The sequence below is a fragment of the Phacochoerus africanus genome, chromosome 11 (genome assembly GCF_016906955.1).
Source record: "Phacochoerus africanus isolate WHEZ1 chromosome 11, ROS_Pafr_v1, whole genome shotgun sequence".
Lineage (NCBI taxonomy): Eukaryota > Metazoa > Chordata > Mammalia > Artiodactyla > Suidae > Phacochoerus > Phacochoerus africanus.
In genome coordinates, this window is record NC_062554.1 from 71,567,777 (window position 1) to 71,592,008 (window position 24,232).

A 24,232-nucleotide genomic window follows, 5' to 3' on the forward strand; every position below is an offset into this window, starting at 1 on the left:
AACCACTGCGCCATGACGGGAACTCCCAGTGTTCTAAGTCTCAAGCATATGCAGAGTGAGGTATTTTGCAGAGGTTTGATAAGACAGATGACTTAAAATGAAGATAGACACCATCCGAAGTAGAAAATACTAAATGCTAAGGCCATGAATTTGAAATTTATTTATAGGAAATTGAGGCATTAAAATGTTTTGATTGACAAAGTGCTATTATGAAAGTAAATATAGTAAGATTAGCCTGATGGTTTTAATGTAGAATAGATTTGAAAGGGGTGCTTCTAAAGGAGTGTTTCTTAAAGTCTTGTTACCAAGACAGTGCTTCTCAGACTGGCACCGGCATCAGTCATTTGGGTACTTGTTGGGAATGCAGAATCCCAGACCAACTGAATCTGAATTTGTAGCTTAACAAGCATCCCAAGATGATTCATATTAACATTAAAATTCGAGATTCCCTGGCTTAGAGCAGTAGTCTATGAGACTTACAGTGGAATCACCTGCAAAAAGTGGATGTATTTAATCCCCATTCCAGATCCTAATATGACTGTCAGACTACCCAGATGATTCTTAAACAATTTGAAAACGTTTTTACTATAACAGCGATTGCACAAAATGTTTGTACAAAAAAATCCAATAGTGTAAACCATATCTGATACCAATAAAATTAAAATTTCTGAAAATGGACCCCTAGTATATTAACGTATAACATAAAGTATATAAAGTATATTAAACTTCTCCAGATTATTCCAGTATACAGCCAAGGTTGAAAATCAATGTACTAGAGGGGGTGATAGGAGTTAGAATATTATTGCACTATTTCTCCTGTGAACTAGTAAAAAGCCTGGATTTGCATCACGGTATTAGGGAAAGAATGAAGCAGGTGCATTTTGGTCATTTGGTCAGTTGATACAAGTAAGTAAGGGAAAGGTTAAAAATGATAGAGGCTTTAAAATGTTAATATTAACAATGGTGAGCTATTTTTGAATGATACAATTTTCTCTCTTTGATTTTTCAACATTTCCTATAACAGTCTCCTATCATATCTATAATTAGAGTAAAATAAATTTATTTTTAAGTAAATGGAGTATGATTTTGAACCTAGTTCACTTTGAAGCTTGCTAACAATTAACAGACATTTAAAAAATGAGATGAGGTATTGTATCTCAACTATACTTCAGTAGTAAAAAGAAAAAGAAAAAAATTAAAAGTGAGATGAGGTGAAGGAATTGATTAGAAGGAGGGGAGAATATCTTGAGTTTTCATTTAGAAGGGGATTGAGATCTTAGATTATCCACATGAAATTGTATTCAGGCTATTGAAAATTAGAACTAACTGGGAGTGATGAATATAGATTTAGAATTGAGTGTTATCTGATTAGAATTGATAACTAAAAGGAAGGTAAGGTATAGATGATTTAGATTATAGATTATAGGTAAAATTACAGAATTAGAATCACAGCATCAACTTGGAGAATGTTTGTGTTTAAAGAAAGTGAGAACAAGAAGTGGCCTAGGACAGAAGGAAAAAAGGCAAAGAGAACCAAAATAATACAGTTGCAGATGCCAAGAGAAGAATTTCAAGGAGCAGAGGTAGTCAGTCATTTGACATGGTTCAGAGAGGTCAAGGAATTAGAAGACTGAGAAAGGCCGTTGGTTTTGAAAGGTGTTAATGACTTTCAGGAATATTGTTATAGTAAAGTGGGCAGAATAGAAGTCACATTGCTAAGTTCCCCTTGTGGTGCAGCAGAAACGAATCTGACTAGTATCCATGGGGATGCGAGTTCGACCTCGGCCTCACTCATTGGTTTGGGGATCTGGCGTTGCTGTGGGCTGTGGTGTGGGTTGCAGACGTGGCTTGGATCCCATGTTGCTGTGGCTGTGGCATAGCCTGGCAGCTGTAGCTCTGATTCGACCCCTAGCCTGGGAACTTCCATATGCCTCAAGAGTGGCCCTAAAAAACAAAAAAAAAAACAGAGTCAGATTGCTGAGAGAAATTGAGTAATTTGTTAAGGAACTAGAGAGATAGTAAGAAATGTGGCTCAGAGAGAAAGTAAAATATTGGGGAAGGGACTAGAAGGATAGCAATTAAAATAGGGGATGCCTGAAGTTCTCATTATGGCTCAGCAGGTTAAGAACCAGACTGGTATCCACGAGGATGTGGGTTCGATCCCTGGCTGCACTCAGTGGGTTTGGTGAGCTGTGTGGTGGCGTTGTGGTGAGCTGTGGTATAGGTTGCAGACGTGGCTTAGATCTGGCATTGGCTATGGTGTAGGCCAGTAGCTACAGCTCCATTTCGACCCCTGGGAACTTCCATGTGCCACAGGTACGGCCCCAAAAACAATTTAAAAAGATAGGGGACCCCTGTACCAGGAGCCCGTGGAAAGCCAGAGAGTAAAGATGGAAGGAATGCCCAAGGTCATACAGAAGACAGAGGTGAGGGAATGGTAATTTTACACCTAGAACAGATTCTAGGAATCATCTTTTTCTATTACATTTTTTTCCCAAGATTATAAAGCCTCATTTTACAGATGGGCCTGTGGAAAATAAGTCTTATAGCAGTTAAATAGCTTGTTCAGAGTCACCAGCCTTTTAGATAATGCATCAAAGGGATTTGTTATGAGCTGGGGCTGCCTTCCTCTCTTCCTCTAGAATTATGAACAGAGAGGAAGGTAAAATGGACAAGCAGGTGTACTGAGACAGCAAAAATTGAATGTTTAAGGTAGAAATTTTTACATACTGCAATTGTGTGAGATAGGTGAAAAACATATTTGAATATTCAGTTCTCCTTGCTTGAGAATGAAGAAGATGATACTTAGAATGCTTTGGTTGAAGCATGTAAAAACTACCTCTTCAGAACCAGGTATAACTTCTATTATCTAAAAGCAAAACCCCTGACTTTATGCAGCAAAAGTTTAACAGATATCTCTACATTTTACTGGTATTCCAGCTTTAGGTCCCAAAGGTCAGCATGCTGAAATACTTTTGAAAAAGTACTTCTTCACTGTCAAGCAGTATTGATGTTAGCCAGCTAGCTTTTATGTCAAATGTAGCATATTGCTGATTTTCCTTGCCAGGACAGGCTGCAAACGTGGACTCTCCATTCTGTCACCAGTTGCGAGTTGAGTTTTTCTCTCAGTACCGGTTGCCACAGTGAGATACAGATCTTTGTAGTTGCCTCACTCTACTCCCATTAAACTCATTTGGGGACTCCTTTCAAAAACAAATTACCAATCAAGGCCTGAAATCTTTCCCAGGGTCTAAAAATGGCCCACAGTGACTTTCAATAATGACTTCTCACACATTCCTCTCTATTCACATCTTTTTTTTTTTTAAACCCCCAAAAGCAGTCTATATTCTGGCATATTTTTACCAAAATTCTAAAATGGCACAACCTCTTAAATTTTGTTGTCTTTGCTTTTGCTGATGACTGGGGCAATTGAGTTAAGGATAATTTATCTTGTTTGCTAATATATAGAATCTCTAATGTGGTAGAATCTGTTGCGAAAGTAAGTCAAATCATGGCCTTAAAAGTTATCCAGTGTGCCTTTTAGTCATTTTCTGTTGTTCTGAATAAAGAATCAGAGAATAGTGTCAGCTGTCTTAGTTCTGTAGCAGTCAGAAACAAATAGTCTGTTTTGTGTTTAGGTGTTGGATAACCTGTGGAGCAGAAAGGCTGAAAATAGTAGACCTTGCAGTACTTGTGGTAAGTCTGTGGACTTATCACAAGTCTCTAGTATCAAATAGGTTAAGTTATGTCACTTTCCACACCACATAGGTCATACGCTTGGGTCATTGCTTGATAACTTTAATGTGCGTAAGAATCTCCTAGAAATAACAGTATCACTTTCTCTGAACAAAATGTACAGGAAATATAAGGAAAAAGAGAAACAAATTTTGTGTGGTATGCATGTAATATGACTTTTATATGCTAAAAATAGAAACTTACCTGTACAAGCACTCATGACTGTTCACATAAGTCTTTAAGTTAATATCTTTAATCTTAAAAAGTAAAATCATAAATGGGAGTTCCCATGATGGTGCAGTGGAAATGAATCTGACTAGGAACCATGAGCTTGCAGGTTTGATCCCTGGCCTCACTCAGTGGGTTAAAGGATCCAGTGTTGCTGTAAGCTGTGGTATAGGTCACAGACTTGGCTAAGATCTGATGTGGCTGTGGCCAGCAGCTGTAACTGATTGGACCCCTAGCCTGAGAACCACCATATGCCGCAGGTGTGGCCCTAAAAAGCAAAAAAAAAAAAAAAAAAAAAAAAAGGTAAAATCATAAACGTACTAAAGAAAGAAAAGAAAAGGGAATCTCCTAGAGTTCACAATCAGGTTCTGATTTAGAGGTCTAGAGTTTGAGGGGACTGGGTGGTAACACTGAAATTTAGCATTCTAACAAATTCCCTGCTGATACTTCTAGTCCCCGGGCCACAGTTGGACTGAAAAGGTTCCAGGTTGTAAGTAACAGCTGCTGTGATCTTGCCTCTAGGCTTTAGAAGGCAGATGCAACAGTGACTGCTGAGAACTATGCTTTACAGATATTTTTTCTGTAGGGCCAGATGTAATGGGTAAATATTTTAAGCTTTGTGACCCCAAGTCTGTGTTTCATACTCTTGATTTGTTTGCTTGTTTTCACAACTTTAAAAATGTTTAAAGCCATTTTAGCTATACCCTTGGCCTAGAGCAGGAAGCCAAAGTCATATCCACTGGGCTTCTCAAATTAGCCATGGCTTCCAGGCCTGGCATTGATAAAAGTCCCTTATTTGGTCAGAGCCTCCCAGGATGACTGTAGAGGAACCATAAAGACTTCAGTTCCAAAAGCAATAAAGGAACATTACAGGAAGATCTGTGTGTTTGTTGGAGGGAGGGAAGGAAGATAAAATTATTTAGAAGAAAATGAAAAGAAGCTATCATTTTTATTAAGCCCATAAAAAATGAAAACCTCTAAAAAGTATTCATGTTTAGATTATAATTAAGGTTGGGACAGAATTCACTTGACTTTAATTTTCTGATCAGCCTGCTTTGTGTGTCAGTACAGTATCCAGTCAAACTTGTGTCTAAATCCCAGTTCTACTGCTTACTAGTTGGATAACTTTGGTGAAGTTAAACTCTTTGAAATGTAATATGCCTGCCACATGGGGTTGTTAATATTAAATAAGAATGTGTATTGCGGAGTTCCCATCGTGGCACAGCGGAGACAAATCTGACTAGAAACCATGAGGTTGCAGGTTCAATCCCTGATCTCGCTCAGTGGGTTAAGGATCCAGCGTTGCCGTAAGCTCTGGTGTAGGTCGAAGATGCGGCTTGGATCTGGCATTGCTGTGGCTCTGTCGTAGGCCGGCAGCTACAGCTCCGATTAGACCCCTATCCTGGGAACCTCCATATGCCAAGAGTGCAGCCCTGGCAAAGACAAAAAAAAAAAAAAAAGAAGTGTATTGGAAGTCTTGGTATAGAGCTTGGCACTTAGAAAGAGTAAATGGTGGCCGATACCGTGGTTTTATGGTTGTGACTGAATCCTATAAAATAATCAGGTCTGTGACTAATTGTCAGGCTGTCCCTTAGGGTTGTCCTAGATCATGGCTCTCATGGCATTCATGTCCTTCTTAATGTCTCTGTGGACATAGTGGGGAAACTTGAACCTACAGCCCTTAATAATAGCATATTTAACTTGGGCAAAACCAGGAGAAACCTCAGTACTGAACAAGTCAACTCACTATTCCATCTATTTTTCTAAGTAGGATTTCTTTGCGTGAAGTCGTACCTGTAAATATCAAGAGATTGTTTGATATTGTTATCCTCTTTTTTTTTTTTTGTCTTTTTGCTATTTTTTGGGGCCACTCCCGTGGCATATGGAGGTTCCCAGGCTAGGGGTCGAATCGGAGCTGTAGCCACTGGCCTACGCCAGAGCCACAGCAACGCGGGATCCGAGCCGCGTCTGCAACCTACACCACAGCTCACGGCAACGCGGGATCGTTAACCCACTGAGCAGGGGCAGGGATCGAACCCGCAACCTCATGGTTCCTAGTCGGATTCGTTAACCGCTGCGCCACAACAGGAACTCCTGATATTGTTATCCTCTTAACTTGGCTGTTAGTACCTTTTCCCTTGGCTTATTTTGAGGAATATTGAAAACAGTTTTGCTTCAGTGACTTGCTCAGTCTAACTCATTTCAGTGTTTAACTGAGTAATGAATGATACAAATGAGAAAACTTTTGTCTGCCATGTCAGGACAAGTATTACTGGTAAAAGTAAAAGTATCACCTGTGACCTTATTTAAGAAAAATTAAATGTATAAAATGTAAAGCATTGAATGACTATTAAGTTCTTTTTAAGTACAACTTTATGTTTGAATTGTACAGACTGCTTAAGAATTTCTTTTTTTAAAGTTTAAGAAATTGGTTTGTTGTTTTTAACCAAAGGAAGTCATCTTAACGCTGATAAACAAGAATTGCTATTCATAAAATCAGAAGCCACTAGTATCTAAATAATTTTTATTGTCATTTCAGGTACATACTGTTGAATTTTTGTCATGCTTCCTTTATTAAAGAAACATTTTTAATATGCAACATGAAATAATTTGTCTTTTAAATCTGCAGTTGCAAGTTTTTGAAAAAATCTTTTTTAGCTTTTAGTAAAACATGGAGGAGATTTGTTTGCTGAGAATGAGAATAAAGATACTCCTTGTGATTGTGCCGAAAAGCAACACCACAAAGATTTGGCCCTCAATCTAGAATCTCAAATGGTATTCTCACGAGATCCTGAAGCTGAAGAAATAGAAGCTGAATATGCTGCATTAGACAAACGAGAGGTAAGGTTTCTTTTTTTTTTAATACAAAAATTATGGACTTTTATATTAAATTTTAAATTTCTTCTTTACAACCCACTTATGTGGTCTTCTTTGCAATATGCCAAATATCCTTTCATCTACCTAGCCATACCACCTTTAGAAAACCTGGAGGTGGTATCTGTCCTCTAACATATATGTTTACCTCATATAAATAGAGATACTGATGTGTGAATGAATCCTACCACTGCCGCTACTCCTAGACTCCAGTCCCGTTCCTCAGTCTCTTCCTGTCTTGTGGATTGCTCTTTTCATCCCATCGTAAAAAAACAAAACAGCCTCTCCATTGACCACTCTTCACCATCCCTGTCCCTGTTTCCCTTCAATTACAGCCCCATAACTGATCCTCATATGACAAAACCAAACTTGAGTTGTCTCCTCACAGCAACTTCCTCACCTTCCCTTCAGTCTTTAGCCCATTGCAATGTGACTTTCTTCCTTTCTGCTCTGATGGAACTGCACTTGCAGTGGACATCAAGAGTCACCCTGTTGTGGGAGTTTCCAGTTGTGGCTCAGCAGGTTAAGAACCCGACATAGTGTCCATGAGGATGCAGGTTTGATCCTTAGCCTTGCTCAACAGGTTGAAGATCCAGAGTTGTTGTAGCTGTGACATAGGCCAGCAGCTGCAGATCTAATTCCACCCCTAGCCTGTCACCCTATTGTCAAAAGTATCCAATGATACTTTTCTCTTCTCATTTTACTTGAATTCTTCAGCACCACTAGACACAGTTAACCATGCCCTTCTTAGTATAACACTGTTCCCTTAAGCTTCAGAGACAATGCTCTCTGGTTTTACTTCCTTGTCCCAATAAACATTACTTTCATCCACTCAGGCAAAAATGTGGCGTGCATTCTCAGTTTCTCACATCCAAACAATCTGGGAATCCTGTCAGTTTTACCTCCAGAAAGGTAAAGCTCATCTCTCTCCACTTCTTATCTGAACTATTGTAGTAGTTTCCTGACTGGTCTCCTTTCTTCTCTTCTGTTCCCCTTAGCATCCATTTTGTGCACAGTAACCAGAGTGACATTTTTAAACTTAAATGAGATCCTATCACTTAAACTTCTACTGACTTTTTTTTTTTTTGTCTTTTTAGGGTGGTGCCTGCGGCATATGGAGGTTCCCAGGCTAATGGCCTATTGGCACTGTAGCTGCCGGACTACACCAGAGCCACAGCAACACCAGATCCTTAACCCACTGAGCAAGGCTAGGGATCGAACCTGCAACCTCATGGTTCCTAGTCGGATTCGTTAACCACTGAGCCACAACAGGAACTCCTCTAGTGACTTTTCATTGTGCTTAGAGTAAAATCCAAATTCTTTGCTCAGATACGAGACCTTATATGATCTCACCACTGTTTACCTCTCCGGCATTGTTTGATATCTTTTTCCTTGGCATATTTTACTGTAATTCTAGTACCTAAACTACACTGAGTCTTTGGCATTTGCTATTACCTATGTCAGAAATCACCTCCCAGTTTCCTCTCTGCTGGCTCAATATCAGTTCTTCAGAGAGGCAGTCTTGGGCCATTTTTTCTGAGGTAGGCCACTCTCTTTCCATTATTCTTTACCTTAATCCCCTGTTTGTTTTTCATAGCACTTACTACATGCTATCATTTTGTTTTATACATCTATTTACTTGATTTATTGCCTTTCTCTTCTATTAGATTGTCAATCCTAAGAGGCCTACAACCACAACTACCTTATTCAAGAGAATATTTTCAGTGTTTCATACATTGCTTGCACAGTGGGCATCCCTAAATATTTCTTAAAGAAAGAAATTATTATAAAACACTCTCACATTTTTCCTCCAGAACTGATTCTGATTCCTCAATATTCAGTGCTAACTTGATTCTGAATGGATTTATGTAACTAATATTTGTATGTCTTTAGAAAAATAATTATACTTTCTGTTTTATTTTTCCGATGAATTCCTGACAGTTTTTAAGCTTCTGTACTCTCCAGATGGTCAAAAAATCCCTTGAATTTCTTAAAATTAAAAAGTTTATATTTTTTACCTTTTACCTTTTGTGTTTCTTGTTATTTTATAGGAATGCTTATTGAGATAAGTAGACATAGAAAGAGGGCAAATGCTCTAAGCACTTTCACATGGCTGTTGAATCCAGAGTACTTGAATGATAATTATGCACCTTCTTTTTTTAAATAAGGAAGGTAAACCACAAACTAGTTGAATAACCTTCCACAATCAAAGTGAGCTGAATCTGATTCTTCTGATTTCAAGTATAAGCGTCTCTATTATATTTCCTTGCCACCTACCATTTGACAGTCCATGATTTTGAATAAAACAAATTATTAATGTAAGGATTAACATAGTAATTTATCCAAAAAACAAGATTTGAAGAATAATATTTTTAAAATAATGTTTATGTGATTAAATTGAAACACATGTATGACTATGTTTAGGCTTTTTATCAAACATACTATCTTAATTTATAATTAAATCAGAAATTAATAGTACTCCTTATCAGTAGATTTAAGACCTAAATGAAATATAATAACCATAATAAACTATTTTGTTAAGTTTAAAAATGATGACAGAATGGTTTGATACAAATTATATTTTATTTCTTCATTTACTTTTTATTTTTAATTTTTTTACTTTTTAGGGCCACACCCATGGCCTACAGAGGTTCCCAGGTTAGGGGTCAAATCAGAGCTGTAGCCACAGCAGTGTGGGCTCCTAGCTGCCTCTGCGACCTACACCAAGCTCACAGCAATGCCAGATCCTTGACTCACTGAGCGAGGCCAAGGATCGAACCCTCAGCTTCATGGATACTAGTCAGATTAATTTCCACTGTGCCACAACAGGAACTCCACTAATTACATTTTAAAAACTTATATATTAGAAGAAAATTGAAGTATACCAAAATGATCATTGTGATTATGGGTAATTTTCTCTTCTATTATTATTTTCATGGATTTCCTAAAATTTATAGTGAATATTTTTTGTTGTAAATTTTTTTCCTCCTTCTAACGCTGTCCCCCAGTGGTTTCTTGTGTGTGCTACCAGACTTAAGCAAACATATAAGCATATAGAATTTTTTTTTTGTCTTTTTTGCTATTTCCTGGGCTGCTCCCGCAGCATATGGAGGTTCCCAGGCTAGGGGTCCAATAGGAGCTGTAGCCACCAGCCTACGCCAGAGCCACAGCAATGCGGGATCCGAGCCGCGGGATCCAAGCCGCGTCTGCAACCTACACCACAGCTCACGACAACACCGAATCGTTAACCCACTGAGCAAGGGCAGGGACCGAACCCGCAACCTCATGATTCCTAGTCGGATTCGTTAACCACTGCACCACAACGGGAACTCCAGCATATAGAATTTTTAATGCAAAAATAAGATCATGTGGTACATTGAAATTTTGCTAAAATATTTTTTCAACTTATATCATGAGCATTGTTCAAAGTTAAAACATATGATCTACATATGTTAACTACTTACCTATTGACAACCATTTAAATGATTTAGATATTTTTGCCATTGAAAACAAGGCTAAAATGGGAGTTCCTTCTGTGATGCAGCAGATTGAGATTCGGTATTGTCTTTGTCGTGGTGCAGATTCAATCCCCACCCCAACAAGGTGGGTTAAGGATCCGGCATTGCCACAGCTGCAGCATAAGTCAGAACTGCAGCATAGGTTTCAGCTGGGACATAGGTCACAAGTGCGGTTGAAAAAGGAAGAGGAAAAAAAAAGGCTCAAGGGAATATTTATCTACTTGTTACATTTGTATCTTTATCTAATGGTGTCATTATTGTGGTTAAAAAAATAGTTCTGAAGCCAAACTGACTGGGTTGTTATCTTAGACTTACCTACTGTGTGACCTTGAGCAGGTTACTTAGTATCTTTGCTTTAGTTTCTTTTTCCTTAAAATAAAGATGATAAAGGTCTCTATAGAGTTGTAGTGATCCTTAAATGAGTTAATATGTGTAAATACTTAGAACAGTGCCTGGCTCATGATAAGTGTTAATCTCAGTATTTGCTGATTGTGATGTCATCATTGTTACTGCATTTATGTACACATTTTAAAAGTATCTTCCCTATAAATTTGAAGAAGTTGGTTTGATGGATCATGAGATGCTGTTGAATTGAGCTAAAAAGACTTTATCAATTTACTCTTCTTCCAGTAGCATATAAGAGCATTATTTTCTCCACATTATTCCTAGCATTAGGTATTATCAGTATTTTTAATTTTTGCTAGTTTGAATAAACAAATGGTACCTGTTTGAATTTATTTATTTGATTATTCTGTGAATTGATTGTTCATTTGCTTTTTTCCTTTGGATGGTTTGTATTAATGCTTTCTAAGAGAACTTTGCATATTTTTCCAAATCCTGTTTTTCAGTTTTAGGATATTTAGAGGCATGATTTTTTTTTTTCACTTATGCCTTTTGAATTTGTGTCATGCTGGTATTATAATCACACGCCCCTACATTTTTTCTAATTTTGTAGTTTTTTCTTAACCTATATTGGATTTATTTTGTCTACTATTTCTTAATGTTAAAAAAAAAACTTTTGTAAATATTTATACACAGATGTTTTTATAGGAGCAGTTTTTACAATGAGATGAATGAATAAATAAAATGTGAGGTATACACACAATGAAATATCACTCTGCCATAAAAAGGAATGAAGTACTAATGTATGCTATAATATTGATCAATCTCAAAAACATGCCAAGTGAAAGAAGGCAAACACAAAGGTCACATATTAAATAATTCCATTTGTATGAAATACCCAGAATAGGTAAATCCATAGAGACAGAAAGCACATTAGTGGTTTCCAGGGACTGGAAGGAGGATAGAGTAGGGAATGACTGCTTAATGGGTATGAGGTTTTCTTTTGAGGAGATGGGAATGTTTTGAAACTAGATAGAGGTAGTGATTATACAGCACTGTGAATGTGCTAGAGGCCAGTGAATTATACACTCTAAGATGGTTAGTTTTAAGTTCTATGAGTTTTATAACAATGAAGGACAAAAAAAAATTTTTAACTATTTTATTTTTTTGTCTTTTGTCTTTTTAGGGCTGTACCCACAGCATATGGAGGTTCCCAGGCTAGGGAACCTAATTGGAGCTGCAGCTGCCAGCCTACACCACAGCCACAGCAACGCCAGATCAAGCCGCATCTTCGATCTACACCACAGCTCATGGCAATGCCAGATCCTTAACCCACTGAGCGAGGCCAGGGATCGAACTCTCAACCTCATGGATCCTAGTTGGATTCATTTCTGCCGCACCACAACGGGAACTCCAAATTTCTTTAAAATTTATTTTTGTACCTGTACTTTGACCCTCAATGACTCTTGTTATTCTGCCTATGCTAGTAGTTTTACATGGCCTGCTATTTAATTTTACTAAGCTACATAATTAGGTACGTTTAAAAATTTATGTTCCCAAAGTGAGGTGTTTATTTTTGCCAAGTTTCTTGATTCAGTTAATGATGTGGACAATGTGTAACATAGCTCTATAATTTCATTTTAATTTAGTCCTTCCCTCTAGATGATTAGTTTCTAAATGTGCAATATACTCCTTCATTTCATCACTAACAAATTCTGAGTGACTACTCTATCGGACACTTTTAAAAGAGCTTGGAGGACTTCCTGCCATGGCACTGTGGGTTAAGAATCCAACTGCAGTGGCTCAGGTGGCTGCAGAGGTTCACATTCGATTCCTGGTCCTGCACAGTGGGTTAAAGAATACGGTGTTGCCACAAATGTGGCTCAGGTCGGAACTCCAGCTTAGATTCAATCCCTGGCCCGGGAACTTCCATTTACCTCAGGTGTGGCCATAAAAAGAATATAAAAAATTGGAGTTCCCATTGTGGCTCAGTGGTTACCAAATCTGACTAGCATCCATGAGGACATAGGTTCAATCCCTGGCCTCACTCAGTGGGTTGAGGATCCAGCATTGCTGTGAGCTGTGGTGTAGGTCGCAGACTCGGCTCGGATGCTGCATTGCTGTGGTGTAGGCTGGCAGCTGTAGCTCCAATTTGACCCCTAGCCTGGGAACCTCAATATGCCACAGGTGCAACCCTAAAAAGCAAAAAATAATAATAATAATTTAAAAAATAAATACAAGAGCTTGGAGATACAGTGAAGAACAAAGATAAGCCCCTGTCCTCTAGATTCTTGTATTCTAGCATGGTTAGAGAGATGTACACAGATAAGTTTAATATGCACGCTATGGTATATGTAATGATTGGCCAATGGGAAACTACTCTATAGCACAGAGAACTCTAGCCAGTATTCTGTGATAATCTGAATGGGAATAGAATCTGGAGAGTTTCAGTTGTGTCTCGGTGGTAACGAACCTGACTAGCATCTGTAAGGATGCAGGTTCGATCCCTGGCCTTGCTCAGTGGATTGGGGATCCAGTGTTGCCATGAGCTGTGGTATAGGTCGCAGATGTGGCTTGGATCCTGTGTTGCTAGGTCGCAGATGTGGCTTGGGTCCTGTGTTGCTGTGTCTGTGGCATAGGCTGGTAGCTGCAGCTCTGATTGAACCCCCAGCCTGGGACTTCCATATGCGACACTTGTGGCCCTAAAAAGCAAAAAAAAAAAAAAAAAAAGAATCTGAAAAAGAATGGACGTGTGTATATGTATATATGTATAACAGAATCACTTTGTTGTATGACAGAGTAAACTACAATAAAATTTTGAAAAATGAAAAAGTTTAAAAACAGAAAAAGGTGAACACAATTTCTGAAAGTAGTAACCGCTGTAAAGAAATAATAGAGGAGTTCCCGTCATGGCGCAGTAGTTAACGAATCCAACTAGGAACCATGAGGTTGCGGGTTCGGTCCCTGGCCTTGCTCAGTGGGTTAACGATCCAGCATTGCCGTGAGCTGAGGTGTAGGTTGCAGACGCGGCTCGGATCCCACGTTGCTGTAGCTCTGGTGTAGGCTGGTGGCTACAACTCCGATTGGACCCTAGCCTGGGAACCTCCATATGTCGCGGGAGCGGCCCAAGAAATAGCAAAAAAAAAAAAAAAAAAAAAGAAAGAAATAATAGAAACAAGGTGGTGTATTCGAGTGATAGCTGGGAGGAATGTATTTAATTTATCTAAACCTGCAAAGAAAGAACAGAGACCTTAATAAGGGTCAGGCTCTGTGAGAGTAGATTGTGTGACTATATCTGGGTAAATGAAGGGGGAACTGAATAATACACCACTATGAAAGCCATCTAAGGAACTCATCCACTCCTCTCCCCTGCCAGTCTGTAAATCAGTAAGACTCAAGGCTCTTTTTCTGGCAGAGAACCTGTATGGTTGGATGTGGCCTTTGCTTGGCTGTACCCTGGTTAGCAGGAATAGCAGCCTTCTTCTCAGATCAAAGGAGAAATCCAGGTCTTGATTCCCAGTTGAGAGCACCTGGGTAAGAGGGGAAACCTAAACAAAGGGAAGGGTCCGAGAATCCTGAGATCCTTCTCTGGTGTTCTTTCCCTACTTTGTCTCAGGCTAAGCTCATGGAACAGCTCATGAGAGATTGGTATTAAGAGGAACTGGAAATAGGCTCTCCTTTCCCTGAGTATCTCTCACATCTAAAATTTGATTATATAAAATTACCAATGCTTTGGGGTATATAAATACTTGGGGTTTGGGGTTTTTTTGTTGTTTTTTCTGTTTGTTTGGGGTTTTTTTTTTTGCATTTTTTTAACAGTTAACATTTTACCTATTTAATTGGGAGGAAAGCTGTTTTCATTGTGGAAAAAAAATAAAAACAAATACTTCTTTCATAACTCCTTTGTCATAGTCTTTCCTGAAACAGTTTTTGAAGATACTATCACTTTATACATGACATGAAAGTGTTACAGTATGTTGGTTGGGCTGTTTCACATTTCTTCAGCAATATTTTGGTAGCAGTAATAGGCCCTGACTTAAAAGATACACTTTGATTTGCTGTTCCTTTTTAAATTAGTTTCCTTTTTCTTTCTTTGTTCAGTACTGGACTGCTTTGAAGCTTATTGCTGATTTATGTTAATCTAAAAATAGAAGCAGTTTATCTTTGCTACAGGAAAGAGAAAGTCACCTTCATTTTAATCCTTTCTGCAGAGGAAAGGGATAGTCCCCACTTGGGACTGAGCAGTGCATTGAAATGCCTCACATGAACTAATTATAATTCTGTTGCAGAAATTCAGAGTGAGTATGTTACATGTTCATGAAGGCAGTATGTCTTTCTCCTTCAAGAACTAGTTTTCTGGCACAGTGGTTAACAAATCCGACTAGGAACCATGAGGTTGCGGGTTCGGTCCCTGCCCTTGCTCAGTGGGTTAACGATCCGGCGTTGCCGTGAGCTGTGGTGTAGGTTGCAGACGCTGCTTGGATCCAGCATTGCTGTGGCTCTGGCGTAGGCCAGTGGCTGCAGCTCCAATTAAACCCCTAGCCTGGGAACCTCCATATGCCGCAGGAGCGGCCCAAGAAATAGCAAAAAAAGAAAAGAAAAAAAAAAACTAGTTTTCTTCCATTGTAATCTATTTAAGTTTTAAATGTGTGCATCATTTAAAAATTTTTATCTATGCAGATTGCTTTGTATTCCTTAATGTATCTAAAATCGAATCTTATTTGGCTCAGTTTAAGTGAGGTAGAATGATAGGTAATCTGAAAAAGAACATTTAGGAAATAATAATAGGAAATATTCAGTTGCCACCACCGGGAGTATCTGAAACTACTGGCTTTCATTGCTGAGGCAGGAGAGGTCCCAAGTCTGAACTTAGAATATATTTTCTAGAAGCAATGCTCTACCTAGTCTGTAACTTCTAGATGGGAATGAGTACTACAGTTTAATCATAAAAGAAAAAGATCTAGCAGGTTTTTGTAGGGGAAAGTGTGGTTCATACATTATCTTAAAAGCAAACTTGGTACATGATGATTTGGGACCACTTTTTAAAGGACAGTTTGGATTAAATTACCTTTTTTAAAAATTAATAATATCCCTATAGAATAGTTTTAGGTTAAATTTTTATTTCTTTATCTCGTTAAAGTCCTAGGAAACCTGAATGTGTAGAGCTTCATGGCAGTATAGCTGAATGCATATGTAGGTGTAGTGGACTATTGTTGCAGTGTGATATGAAGTGTATTTAGCATTGTCTTTAATACGGTTTGTGGAAGGAGTAGCCCTGCAGATTGATTGAGTGCTCTGCCACTGTTGAAAGCAAACAACAACAAAAAAAATCCCCAGTGATTTTTCTTTAATTTTTTAATGAATTTTTTCTGCCAGATATGCTCTTTATAAGAAGAAGCAGAGTGAAAATTTTAAAACATTCATTATTCTGGAGTTCCCATCATGGCTTAGTGGTTAACGAATCCGACTAGGAACCATGAGGTTGAGGGTTCGATCCCTGGCCTCGCTCAGTGGGTTAAGGATCCGGCATTGCTGTGAGGTGTGGTGTGAGATGCGGCTCGGATCCCATGTTGCTGTGGCTCTGGTGAAGGCCGGCAGCTATAGCTCCAATTAGATCCATAGCCTGGAAACCTCCATATGCCGCGGGAGCGGCACTAGAAAAGGCAAAAAGACAAAAAAAAAATAAAATAAAATGTTCATTATTCTCCCACTTATGAATAATACTTACAACATTTTGCATGATTGCCTTCCATTTTTCATGTGATGACATTATGCTTTTTTTTTTTTGTCTTTTTGTCGTTTCTTGGGCCGCTCCTGCGGCATATGGAGGTTCCAGGCCAGGGGTCTATTCGGAGCTGTAGCTGCCAGCCTATGCCAGAGCCACAGGATCTGAGCCGCGTCTGCGACCCACACCACCACCCACGGCAATGCCGGATCGTCAACCCACTGAGCAAGGGCAGGGATCAAACCCCCAACCTCATGGTTCCTAGTTGGATTTGTTAACCACTGCACCACGATGGGAACCCCCAACATTGTGCATTTTATATCCTCTAAGCTTTTTTTTCTCAGCATTTCTTAATGTTTACAGACTTATCATGGAAATCATTTTGAATGACTTTCTAACTTGTAGATACCCTGTAACTCTTTTAATGTACATTTGGGTCACTAGCATTTTGTCACTTAAAAGTAACATTGCAAGTGACCAATTTTGTTCACATTTGTGATTATACCTTAGGATAGATTCCTACAAGTAAAATTGTTGGGTCAAAAGATGAATGTTTTAAAGGCTCATGGCACCTAATACTTGGCTGTTAAATGATATAACAGTTTTTATTTTTAGCCACAGTGCATCACAGGGCCATCTTACTGCAACCTTACTAATATTGAGGGTTTTGAGTTATTTTTAAAACTTGGCCAGTTTGTTAGGTAGAGTTTGTAAATTTAAGGATGTTTGTGTTTTTATAACTTTTGATATTTTAAATTTACTGATTGTCACAAATTCCTTATATATTAAAAGCAACACACTTTTTACATTTAAATCTCGAATATTTTTATGCAGTCAAGTCTGTGAGTCTTTCCTGTCATTAATACACTTATTGCTTATATGTGCAAACCTGCCAGAAGACACCTTAGGATCAGGAAACTTGTCATATCAACTGAGAGAAATTATCCCTGGGGAATAGAATTTCCATCATATTGGGTTAAGTAAGAATTGATGAAATGGTTTCCATGATAACCCAAAAAAAATAGGGGGGGGGCAAGAAGTAAAGATAATATCTAATTTTAAGGTATTTGTAGGTCAGCTCTAATGGATGGGGTTTAGTGACTGCCCAGAACTCTCTGGGGTGTGTGGTAGATGTTGCCAAAGGGTATTCACAGTGATTGATAAGTACTTGGGAATTTCTAAATTTTTAAATGTAGAGTTTTTTAGGTTATGGTCTTTAGTTCTGTGCTCCCTGCAGTAAGATAGTTACATCTATTTGAAGGATTGAAATAGCTATGTCTAAGAGTATTAATAATAAATACACAGTATTGAATAAAAATAAAAGCAAGTTGCTTGGTGATACATAATGTTATCCCATAATATTATGACAGCTACAAATCAAATTCATGGTAGTGATAGGCAAGGATGGGGAAATTAGAGAAAAGTAAGGGAGGCCATGTCACAGATTATTTTAATTTTTATAAGTTTCTGCATAGTGAGACAGTTTTGATTTTATTCTTTATATTTTTAGTGTCAAAAGCAAAAAAAAAAAAGGATAACAAAAGAACAAAGAACCTGAAATAATACACTACCTTTATGAAGTTAATAAGGAGCATTAACAAACCCTTGAATAAACACAGAGATAATATGTTTATGAGTAAGAAGTCTGAATAATATGGAATAAGCACTTCTGTCCAAAGTAATTACTAGGTATATAGTATAATCCCACTAGCAATCCAGATTGGATCTTAATAAGTGTAAATATTTGCTTGTTCAGTGATTAAAACTTTATTTATGTGAATACATATATACTCACACAAAATTGACTTGCAAAAAGACTGGATAAAAATACTTGAGAACTGGAGTTCCTGCTGTGGCTCAGTGGAAACAAATCTGACTAGCATCCATGAGGACATAGGTTCAGTCCCTGGCCTTGCTCGGTGGGTTAAGGATCTGGCATTGTGGTGCACTGTGGTGTAGGTCACAGACTCGCCTTGGATCCTGTGTTGCTATGGCTGTGTTGTAGGCCGGCAGCTATAGCTCCGATTTGACCCCTAGCCTGGGAACCTCCATATGCCTCAAGTGCAGCCCTAAAAAGCAAAAACAAAACAAAACAAAAAAAACCTTGAGAACTTAAGTCATGACCTTTACTCAGTGGTGGGATTATAGGTTTTTATTTCTAATACTTTTTTGTATTATCCGATTTTCAGAACTCTAAAGCAAGATAGTCTTGTCATTATAGTATGATTCTTTTGTTTTAGAATGATAAGGTACATGAGACCAGGCATCCACTTTCCAGCTTAAAAAGATTGTAAGAGAGTAGTGTGAAGTCAATTTTAGTGGAGCATACAGAACTGGTTTATATTTATTTATTTTTTTTGGCCACGCCTGCAGCATGTGAAAGTTCCTGGGACCAAGGATCTAACACTGCATCACAACAGCTATCCAGACCACTGCAGTGACATCACCACATCCTTAATCTGCTGTGCCACAAGAGAACTATAGAGAACCTTTCTAACTTCAGTGCCAAACTGGAACTGGAAGATTAAATGATAATCATATATATTTATTTATAGGCATTTAGAACTTCCTAAGGGTATAAGAGCCAATTTAACTTTCTTTTTCTTCTTTTTAAAGCCATATGAAGGATTAAGACCTCAGGATCTTCGTAGATTGAAAGATATGCTCATTGTGGAAACAGCAGACATGCTCCAGGCTCCACTATTTACAGCTGAAGCTTTACTTCGAGCTCATGGTAATGAAAGAAATACCTTATGCTTCTCATAACATGAGTGCCTTTTGAAACTTGTCAGAGTTTAAAAGATGGCTCTATTTTAATGTTTTAACATAAAACAAAATAGTTTGGTAAATAAGCCCAAGTTGTTTTTTCTTGCAGTGGTTACTGCAGCTCTCAGCATCCCCATAACGTTTTGTATTTTGAAGTATAAGCTGGCTATGAATCACGGAGGAGAAGTAGGAATTTTCTTTTTGAAAATTGGGCTACTAAATCAACTTATAGATTGTCTAATTTTAGAAATGTGTGAGTTAAGCAGGATTGAAGTTGGAATCCATTGTCCTGGTCATGATTTCAACATTAATTTTTACTAAAGTCAGTGAACTAACAGTTGTGCTATTGATATTGTCAATTGTATTTATTTTATATAAAAGCTATTTCTCACCATGAAACATACAAAGTGAAATTATAGTGCCAGCAGATGAATACACTGTCCCTTTAAGGTGGGGTTTTCGTTTGTTTTGGGGGACATTACCAACTTTACTTTGGAAAAGTACTCAGCTTATTTTAAGTTCTGTGATACTTAACCATTCTGGGAGTCATCACATACTGAATTGGACCCTCTCATTGCACACTTGATATTTGATATTTTGGCTTATTTCAAAGACAGGTTTTTTTCTGATTTAGAAATTATTTGTTAAAAGAGTAAGGTAAGTGGCTGTTCTCCGATAATTTTGAGGCATACCAGTCTTTTTTAACTATAAATCTTTTTTTTAATCTATACTGAAATAGAATGTCAACTTCCAGTTTTTTTGCTCAAAAGAAAATTTAAAATTCCATAGTTCATCATCCTTTGCTCACCTCTGTGGGTAATTTGGTATATCACCCTCCAGAATCACTACATTCAATATTGGTATTTCCCAGAGTTCTATACTCTTTTCCACTTTATATACCACTGGCTCTAAATTTTAGTTTAAGTAAGGATTGCATGGTAAACTAAGCAGCGATTCCTAGAATAAGTTCCAGAGAGCCTAAGTGGTGAAGGGTAAGGCCTAAAAATATGTGTTGTAAACAAGCCTACCAAGTGGACCACTCTCTGAGAAACACTGCTGTAATGCATTTATCTAATGAAAACAGGGGTTTCAAAAACCACCTAAACAGGAGTACCCTTTGTGGCTTAGCAGAAATGAATCTGACTAGCATCCATGAGGATGCAGGTTCAGTCCCTGGCCTCACACAGTGGGTTAATGATCCTGTGTTGCTGTGAGCTGTGGTATTGGATCTAACGTTGCTGTGGCATAGGCCAGAGGCTACAGCTCTAATTCCACCCCTAGCCTGGGAACCTCCATATGCCATGGGTGTGGCCATAAAAAGACAAAACAAAAACAAAACTGGAAAAAAACCTAAACAATAAAGAATATAGGTACAGTTCAACCTTATATTCAAGGCTATATTTCTAAATGCCGATTTAACATTTTCTCTTCAACCTAAGGATGTCCATAGCTGAACTCATCATTTCTCCCACTGTCTTGATAAATGGTCCTCCACATTCATTTAATTACCCTGGCCAGAAACTGGGAAGTCATATCTCTGTTATTACTTTTGACTACAGTCTCATTATTTCTCTTCTTAATCTCTCATCCTCTCCCCCACCTTCCTTACTTAAGCTCTTTCCATTCTCACTGTCACTAACTTAAATTCAGGTTGTCATTATTTTTCATCCAAATTGTAGTCTCCTGAGTCCGAGTCTCCACTGTTGCCATTCCTCTTCACGCTTATTCATTTTTTATATTGCACTTTAAAATGCAGATTTGTGCATGGAGCTCCTCTGCTGAAAAACTCTTCACTGGCTTTCCACAGACTGAAAACCTTCTGAACTCTTCAGTGGACCTTCATGACCCCAGGCTTCTTTGCCAGTTCTGTCAGTCTCGATTTACTCACCCTCTCCTACTTGTCCTTAGAAATTACCTCTTCCAGGAAAGCTTTTCTACTTATGTGTTCCCAAGTCTGCATTGAGACCCTTCCTCTCTCTTCCATAATATCATGTGCATGTATGTCTCATACTCTTAGAATACAGTATTGAAATCATCTCTTTATTTGCTTTTCCTCTACATCAATCTGGGAGCTCTTTGGAGGGCAACTTTTCTCTTTTTTTTTCTGGCACTGTCTGACATCCCTTAAGCCCTCAGAAATAGTTATAGAATAAGTAGATATCTAAAATGTTATTTATGTATTTTTTAAATCCACCTTTTTATTATAAGACTATATTTCTCCATTGCTATCTTTAAAAACTTTGAAGTAAATCCTTTGGGGAAAAATTTAGACCTGGTTTCAAAAACAAAATTGAGAAATTCAGAATGGTTTTTAAAATGTTAGAATTTAAAGAGAAAATATTTTTAGCCAATAATAATGCTTAATAGTGATAATATAAGAACTTATAAAGAAATGCAAAATTCCTTAAATTGTGTTTCTTTTGGGTCAGGTTCACAGCACTTCGTCCTTTGCTTGAGCTTTCAAGTACAGAGAGTACATTTAAATATAATGTAGAGCTGGCATCAAGTGAGGAGCTGTGACATGACAGTTGCCTTCAGGTAGACCAGCTGCTGAAATGAAAGTAAAATCAAACACAGTAAACATTTAGTAATCGTAATAGTTTAAAGTGTTTTCATTTAGGTGAGGAATGGGACAGGAGCTATGCACCACATAGTTAGTCAAGAAACCTGGCTGAGTGATACTCTGCTATCTTAACAAAGTAGCTTCTGAGGTTGGCCTGGGGATGATTTCCACTCCAGCCAGCCAGTTGGAACGGGAGAAGAACATGGAGAAATAGGTGTGGGAGTTTTTTTGAGCCATTCCTAGAAATGGCATAAGTCATTCCTGCGTGTGTTCCACTGGCCAGAATTCAGTCACATGGTTGCACTTAACTGCAAGCAACAGTTCTGCACTGTAGAATTGTTGTGTACTTACAGCCATTTCTGCCACAGGTTTCAGCTAAATTATTTAACATATCAGAATTCTAACTTACAGTATTATGTAGAATCGAAGACTAACTTTATAAGTGATTTTATTGTAATTAAAAGAAATATTTCATCTCTAGTGTTTTTACATTGTGTCATCTAGTATTTTTAAGTGATCAACTCCATTTTCACGCCATTGATATTTCCCACAGTTACTTCTTTTATGTAATGGGATCGCTTCTAGTAAGGTGATAACTAACTGAATTTTACTACTTGGCATATGTCCATTCTGTGATAAATTGTTTTGATAACTTACTTGAGAGTTCTGTATTTGGTTCCCCTATTAAGGCATAAAATAGAGGCTAATGCAATATTTCAGATGGACATTTCTGCTATATTGACATTTGATAATCAAATAAAATTTTCAGAGAAAAATGATGTTAGTGAATAAAATAGTGCACATAGCTATAATTTACTCTAATTGCTCTCGAAACCCAGATGGGCTCTGTTTCAGAGCTATTTAACTGAACTGTTTGGTAGATTTATAGATTGTATCCTTGGTAACATTCATTCAGCTTTACACAGGATAATACATTTAAGTCTTGTGTTATCTATTGTCAAATTTAGTTTTAAAGTAATTTGAAGAGAAATGTTTGGCCATATTTACTAAGTAGTAATTGAATTTTAAGGATGACTCAGTTAGGAATACAAAGGCCATTCTCTGAGTATTTCCTCCATAGTAAAAGTAACCTATATAGTTGAATGCTATCTAATGAGAAAATAAGTAAAATTTACTTACCTACTTTTTTTAAATATGAGACCAAGGCTAGGTTGCTTGTCCCTAGAGTAAATGTATATTGAAGTATTTCCTTAAGCTCCTTTGGAGACTCATAACTTCTATAGCCAATTAAACATCAGTAGAGCACATCTCCTTCCACTCTACTCTCATCCTAGGAAATGACATATTCTCTGAAGGCTTCCATAGATAGACATTTCTCCCTCTAGACTAGACTTCTTTTCTGAACTTTATAGGCTTAAATATAACTGCCTACTTGAAAATACCTCTAGAATATCTCAAAAGACCCATTATCTCATCAAGTCTAAAATTAAAATTATGCTCTTAATCTTGAACCAGAGTCTCTGGTATACCCTCTTTGCATAGATGGCAGCACCAGCAAACCCACCTTGGCTTTTACTTTGCTTTTCATCTTCGCCGCGGCCAACCATGGCCTTAGTGGCCACCATCTCTCACCTGTGCTCCTATAGTCTTCTTTCTAGTTTCCCTTCCCTCCACTCTCAGCCTGTCTGATTGGTTTTTTTTCTACTGTAGTCAGAATGTTCAAGACTAATTGTGACTACCTGTTCTTCCTAACCTTGAGCCCAACTTTTCACTGACTTCCTGTAACTCCTAAACTGATGATAGAAGTAATACTGAGATGTCCTCCGTGGCCTAGTCCCTACCAGTTTCTTCTGCCTCACTCACACATTGTTTCCACTCTGGTCTCCAAGCTCCAGCTACATTGACTTTTGTAATTTCACAAGGGTGCCACCTTCCTTCTTGCCATCAGGCCTTTGAACATGCTGTGTACCATCTGTCTAGAATATCTCCCCCGCCCTTTTACCAAGTTAGCTCGCACTCATCCTTCAGCTGTCCTCTCCAGGCATTTCCCCAGTCACCTTCTCTGTCCTCCCTAAATAGGAGTCTCTCTCTCTTAATGATACTTCTGACAGTGATGATTTTTTTAATGTATTAATTTTTCTTAATGTTTTTATTCTTGCTAGACTGTAAGTTCCATGAAGGCAGGAATCATACCTGCTCTTTCCTCCTATTGTATCCCTACAGACTGACATAGTGTATGGCACAAAAAAGGCATTCAGTAAATATTTGCTAAATGAAAGATATAATAGAATCCAAGCAGAAACTGTGCTGGAAAATATTTATAGTAGATAGGACTAAAATTTAGCATATTTAATATGTGTGTGTATGAAATATAGTAGTTATTTTCTTTATTTAAAAGTATTATAATGGAAACTTGAAAAATAATCATACTATTCTAAGAACGTCTTAACTTTTTAAGTAAGTACAGGCATACCTCATTTTATTGCACTTTGCTTTATTGTGCTTTGCAGATGTTGCGTT

The 24,232-nt window shown here is 37.8% G+C and overlaps 1 protein-coding gene across 6 annotated transcripts in view; it reads left to right on the forward strand.

Annotated features, from left to right (window-relative positions):
* ANKIB1 (ankyrin repeat and IBR domain containing 1) overlaps positions 1–24,232 on the forward strand; it is a 143,114-nt gene that overhangs the window by 65,204 nt on the left and 53,678 nt on the right. For 5 of the 6 annotated variants that reach the window (XM_047753727.1, XM_047753731.1, XM_047753728.1 and 2 more), the window contains exons 4-5: positions 6,622–6,804; positions 19,039–19,156. In XM_047753727.1, the coding sequence (XP_047609683.1) occupies positions 6,622–6,804; positions 19,039–19,156 (301 nt within the window). Of the gene's footprint in view, positions 1–6,592; positions 6,805–19,038; positions 19,157–24,232 lie in introns of all 6 variants that reach the window. The other variant, XM_047753732.1, reaches the window with a different exon arrangement.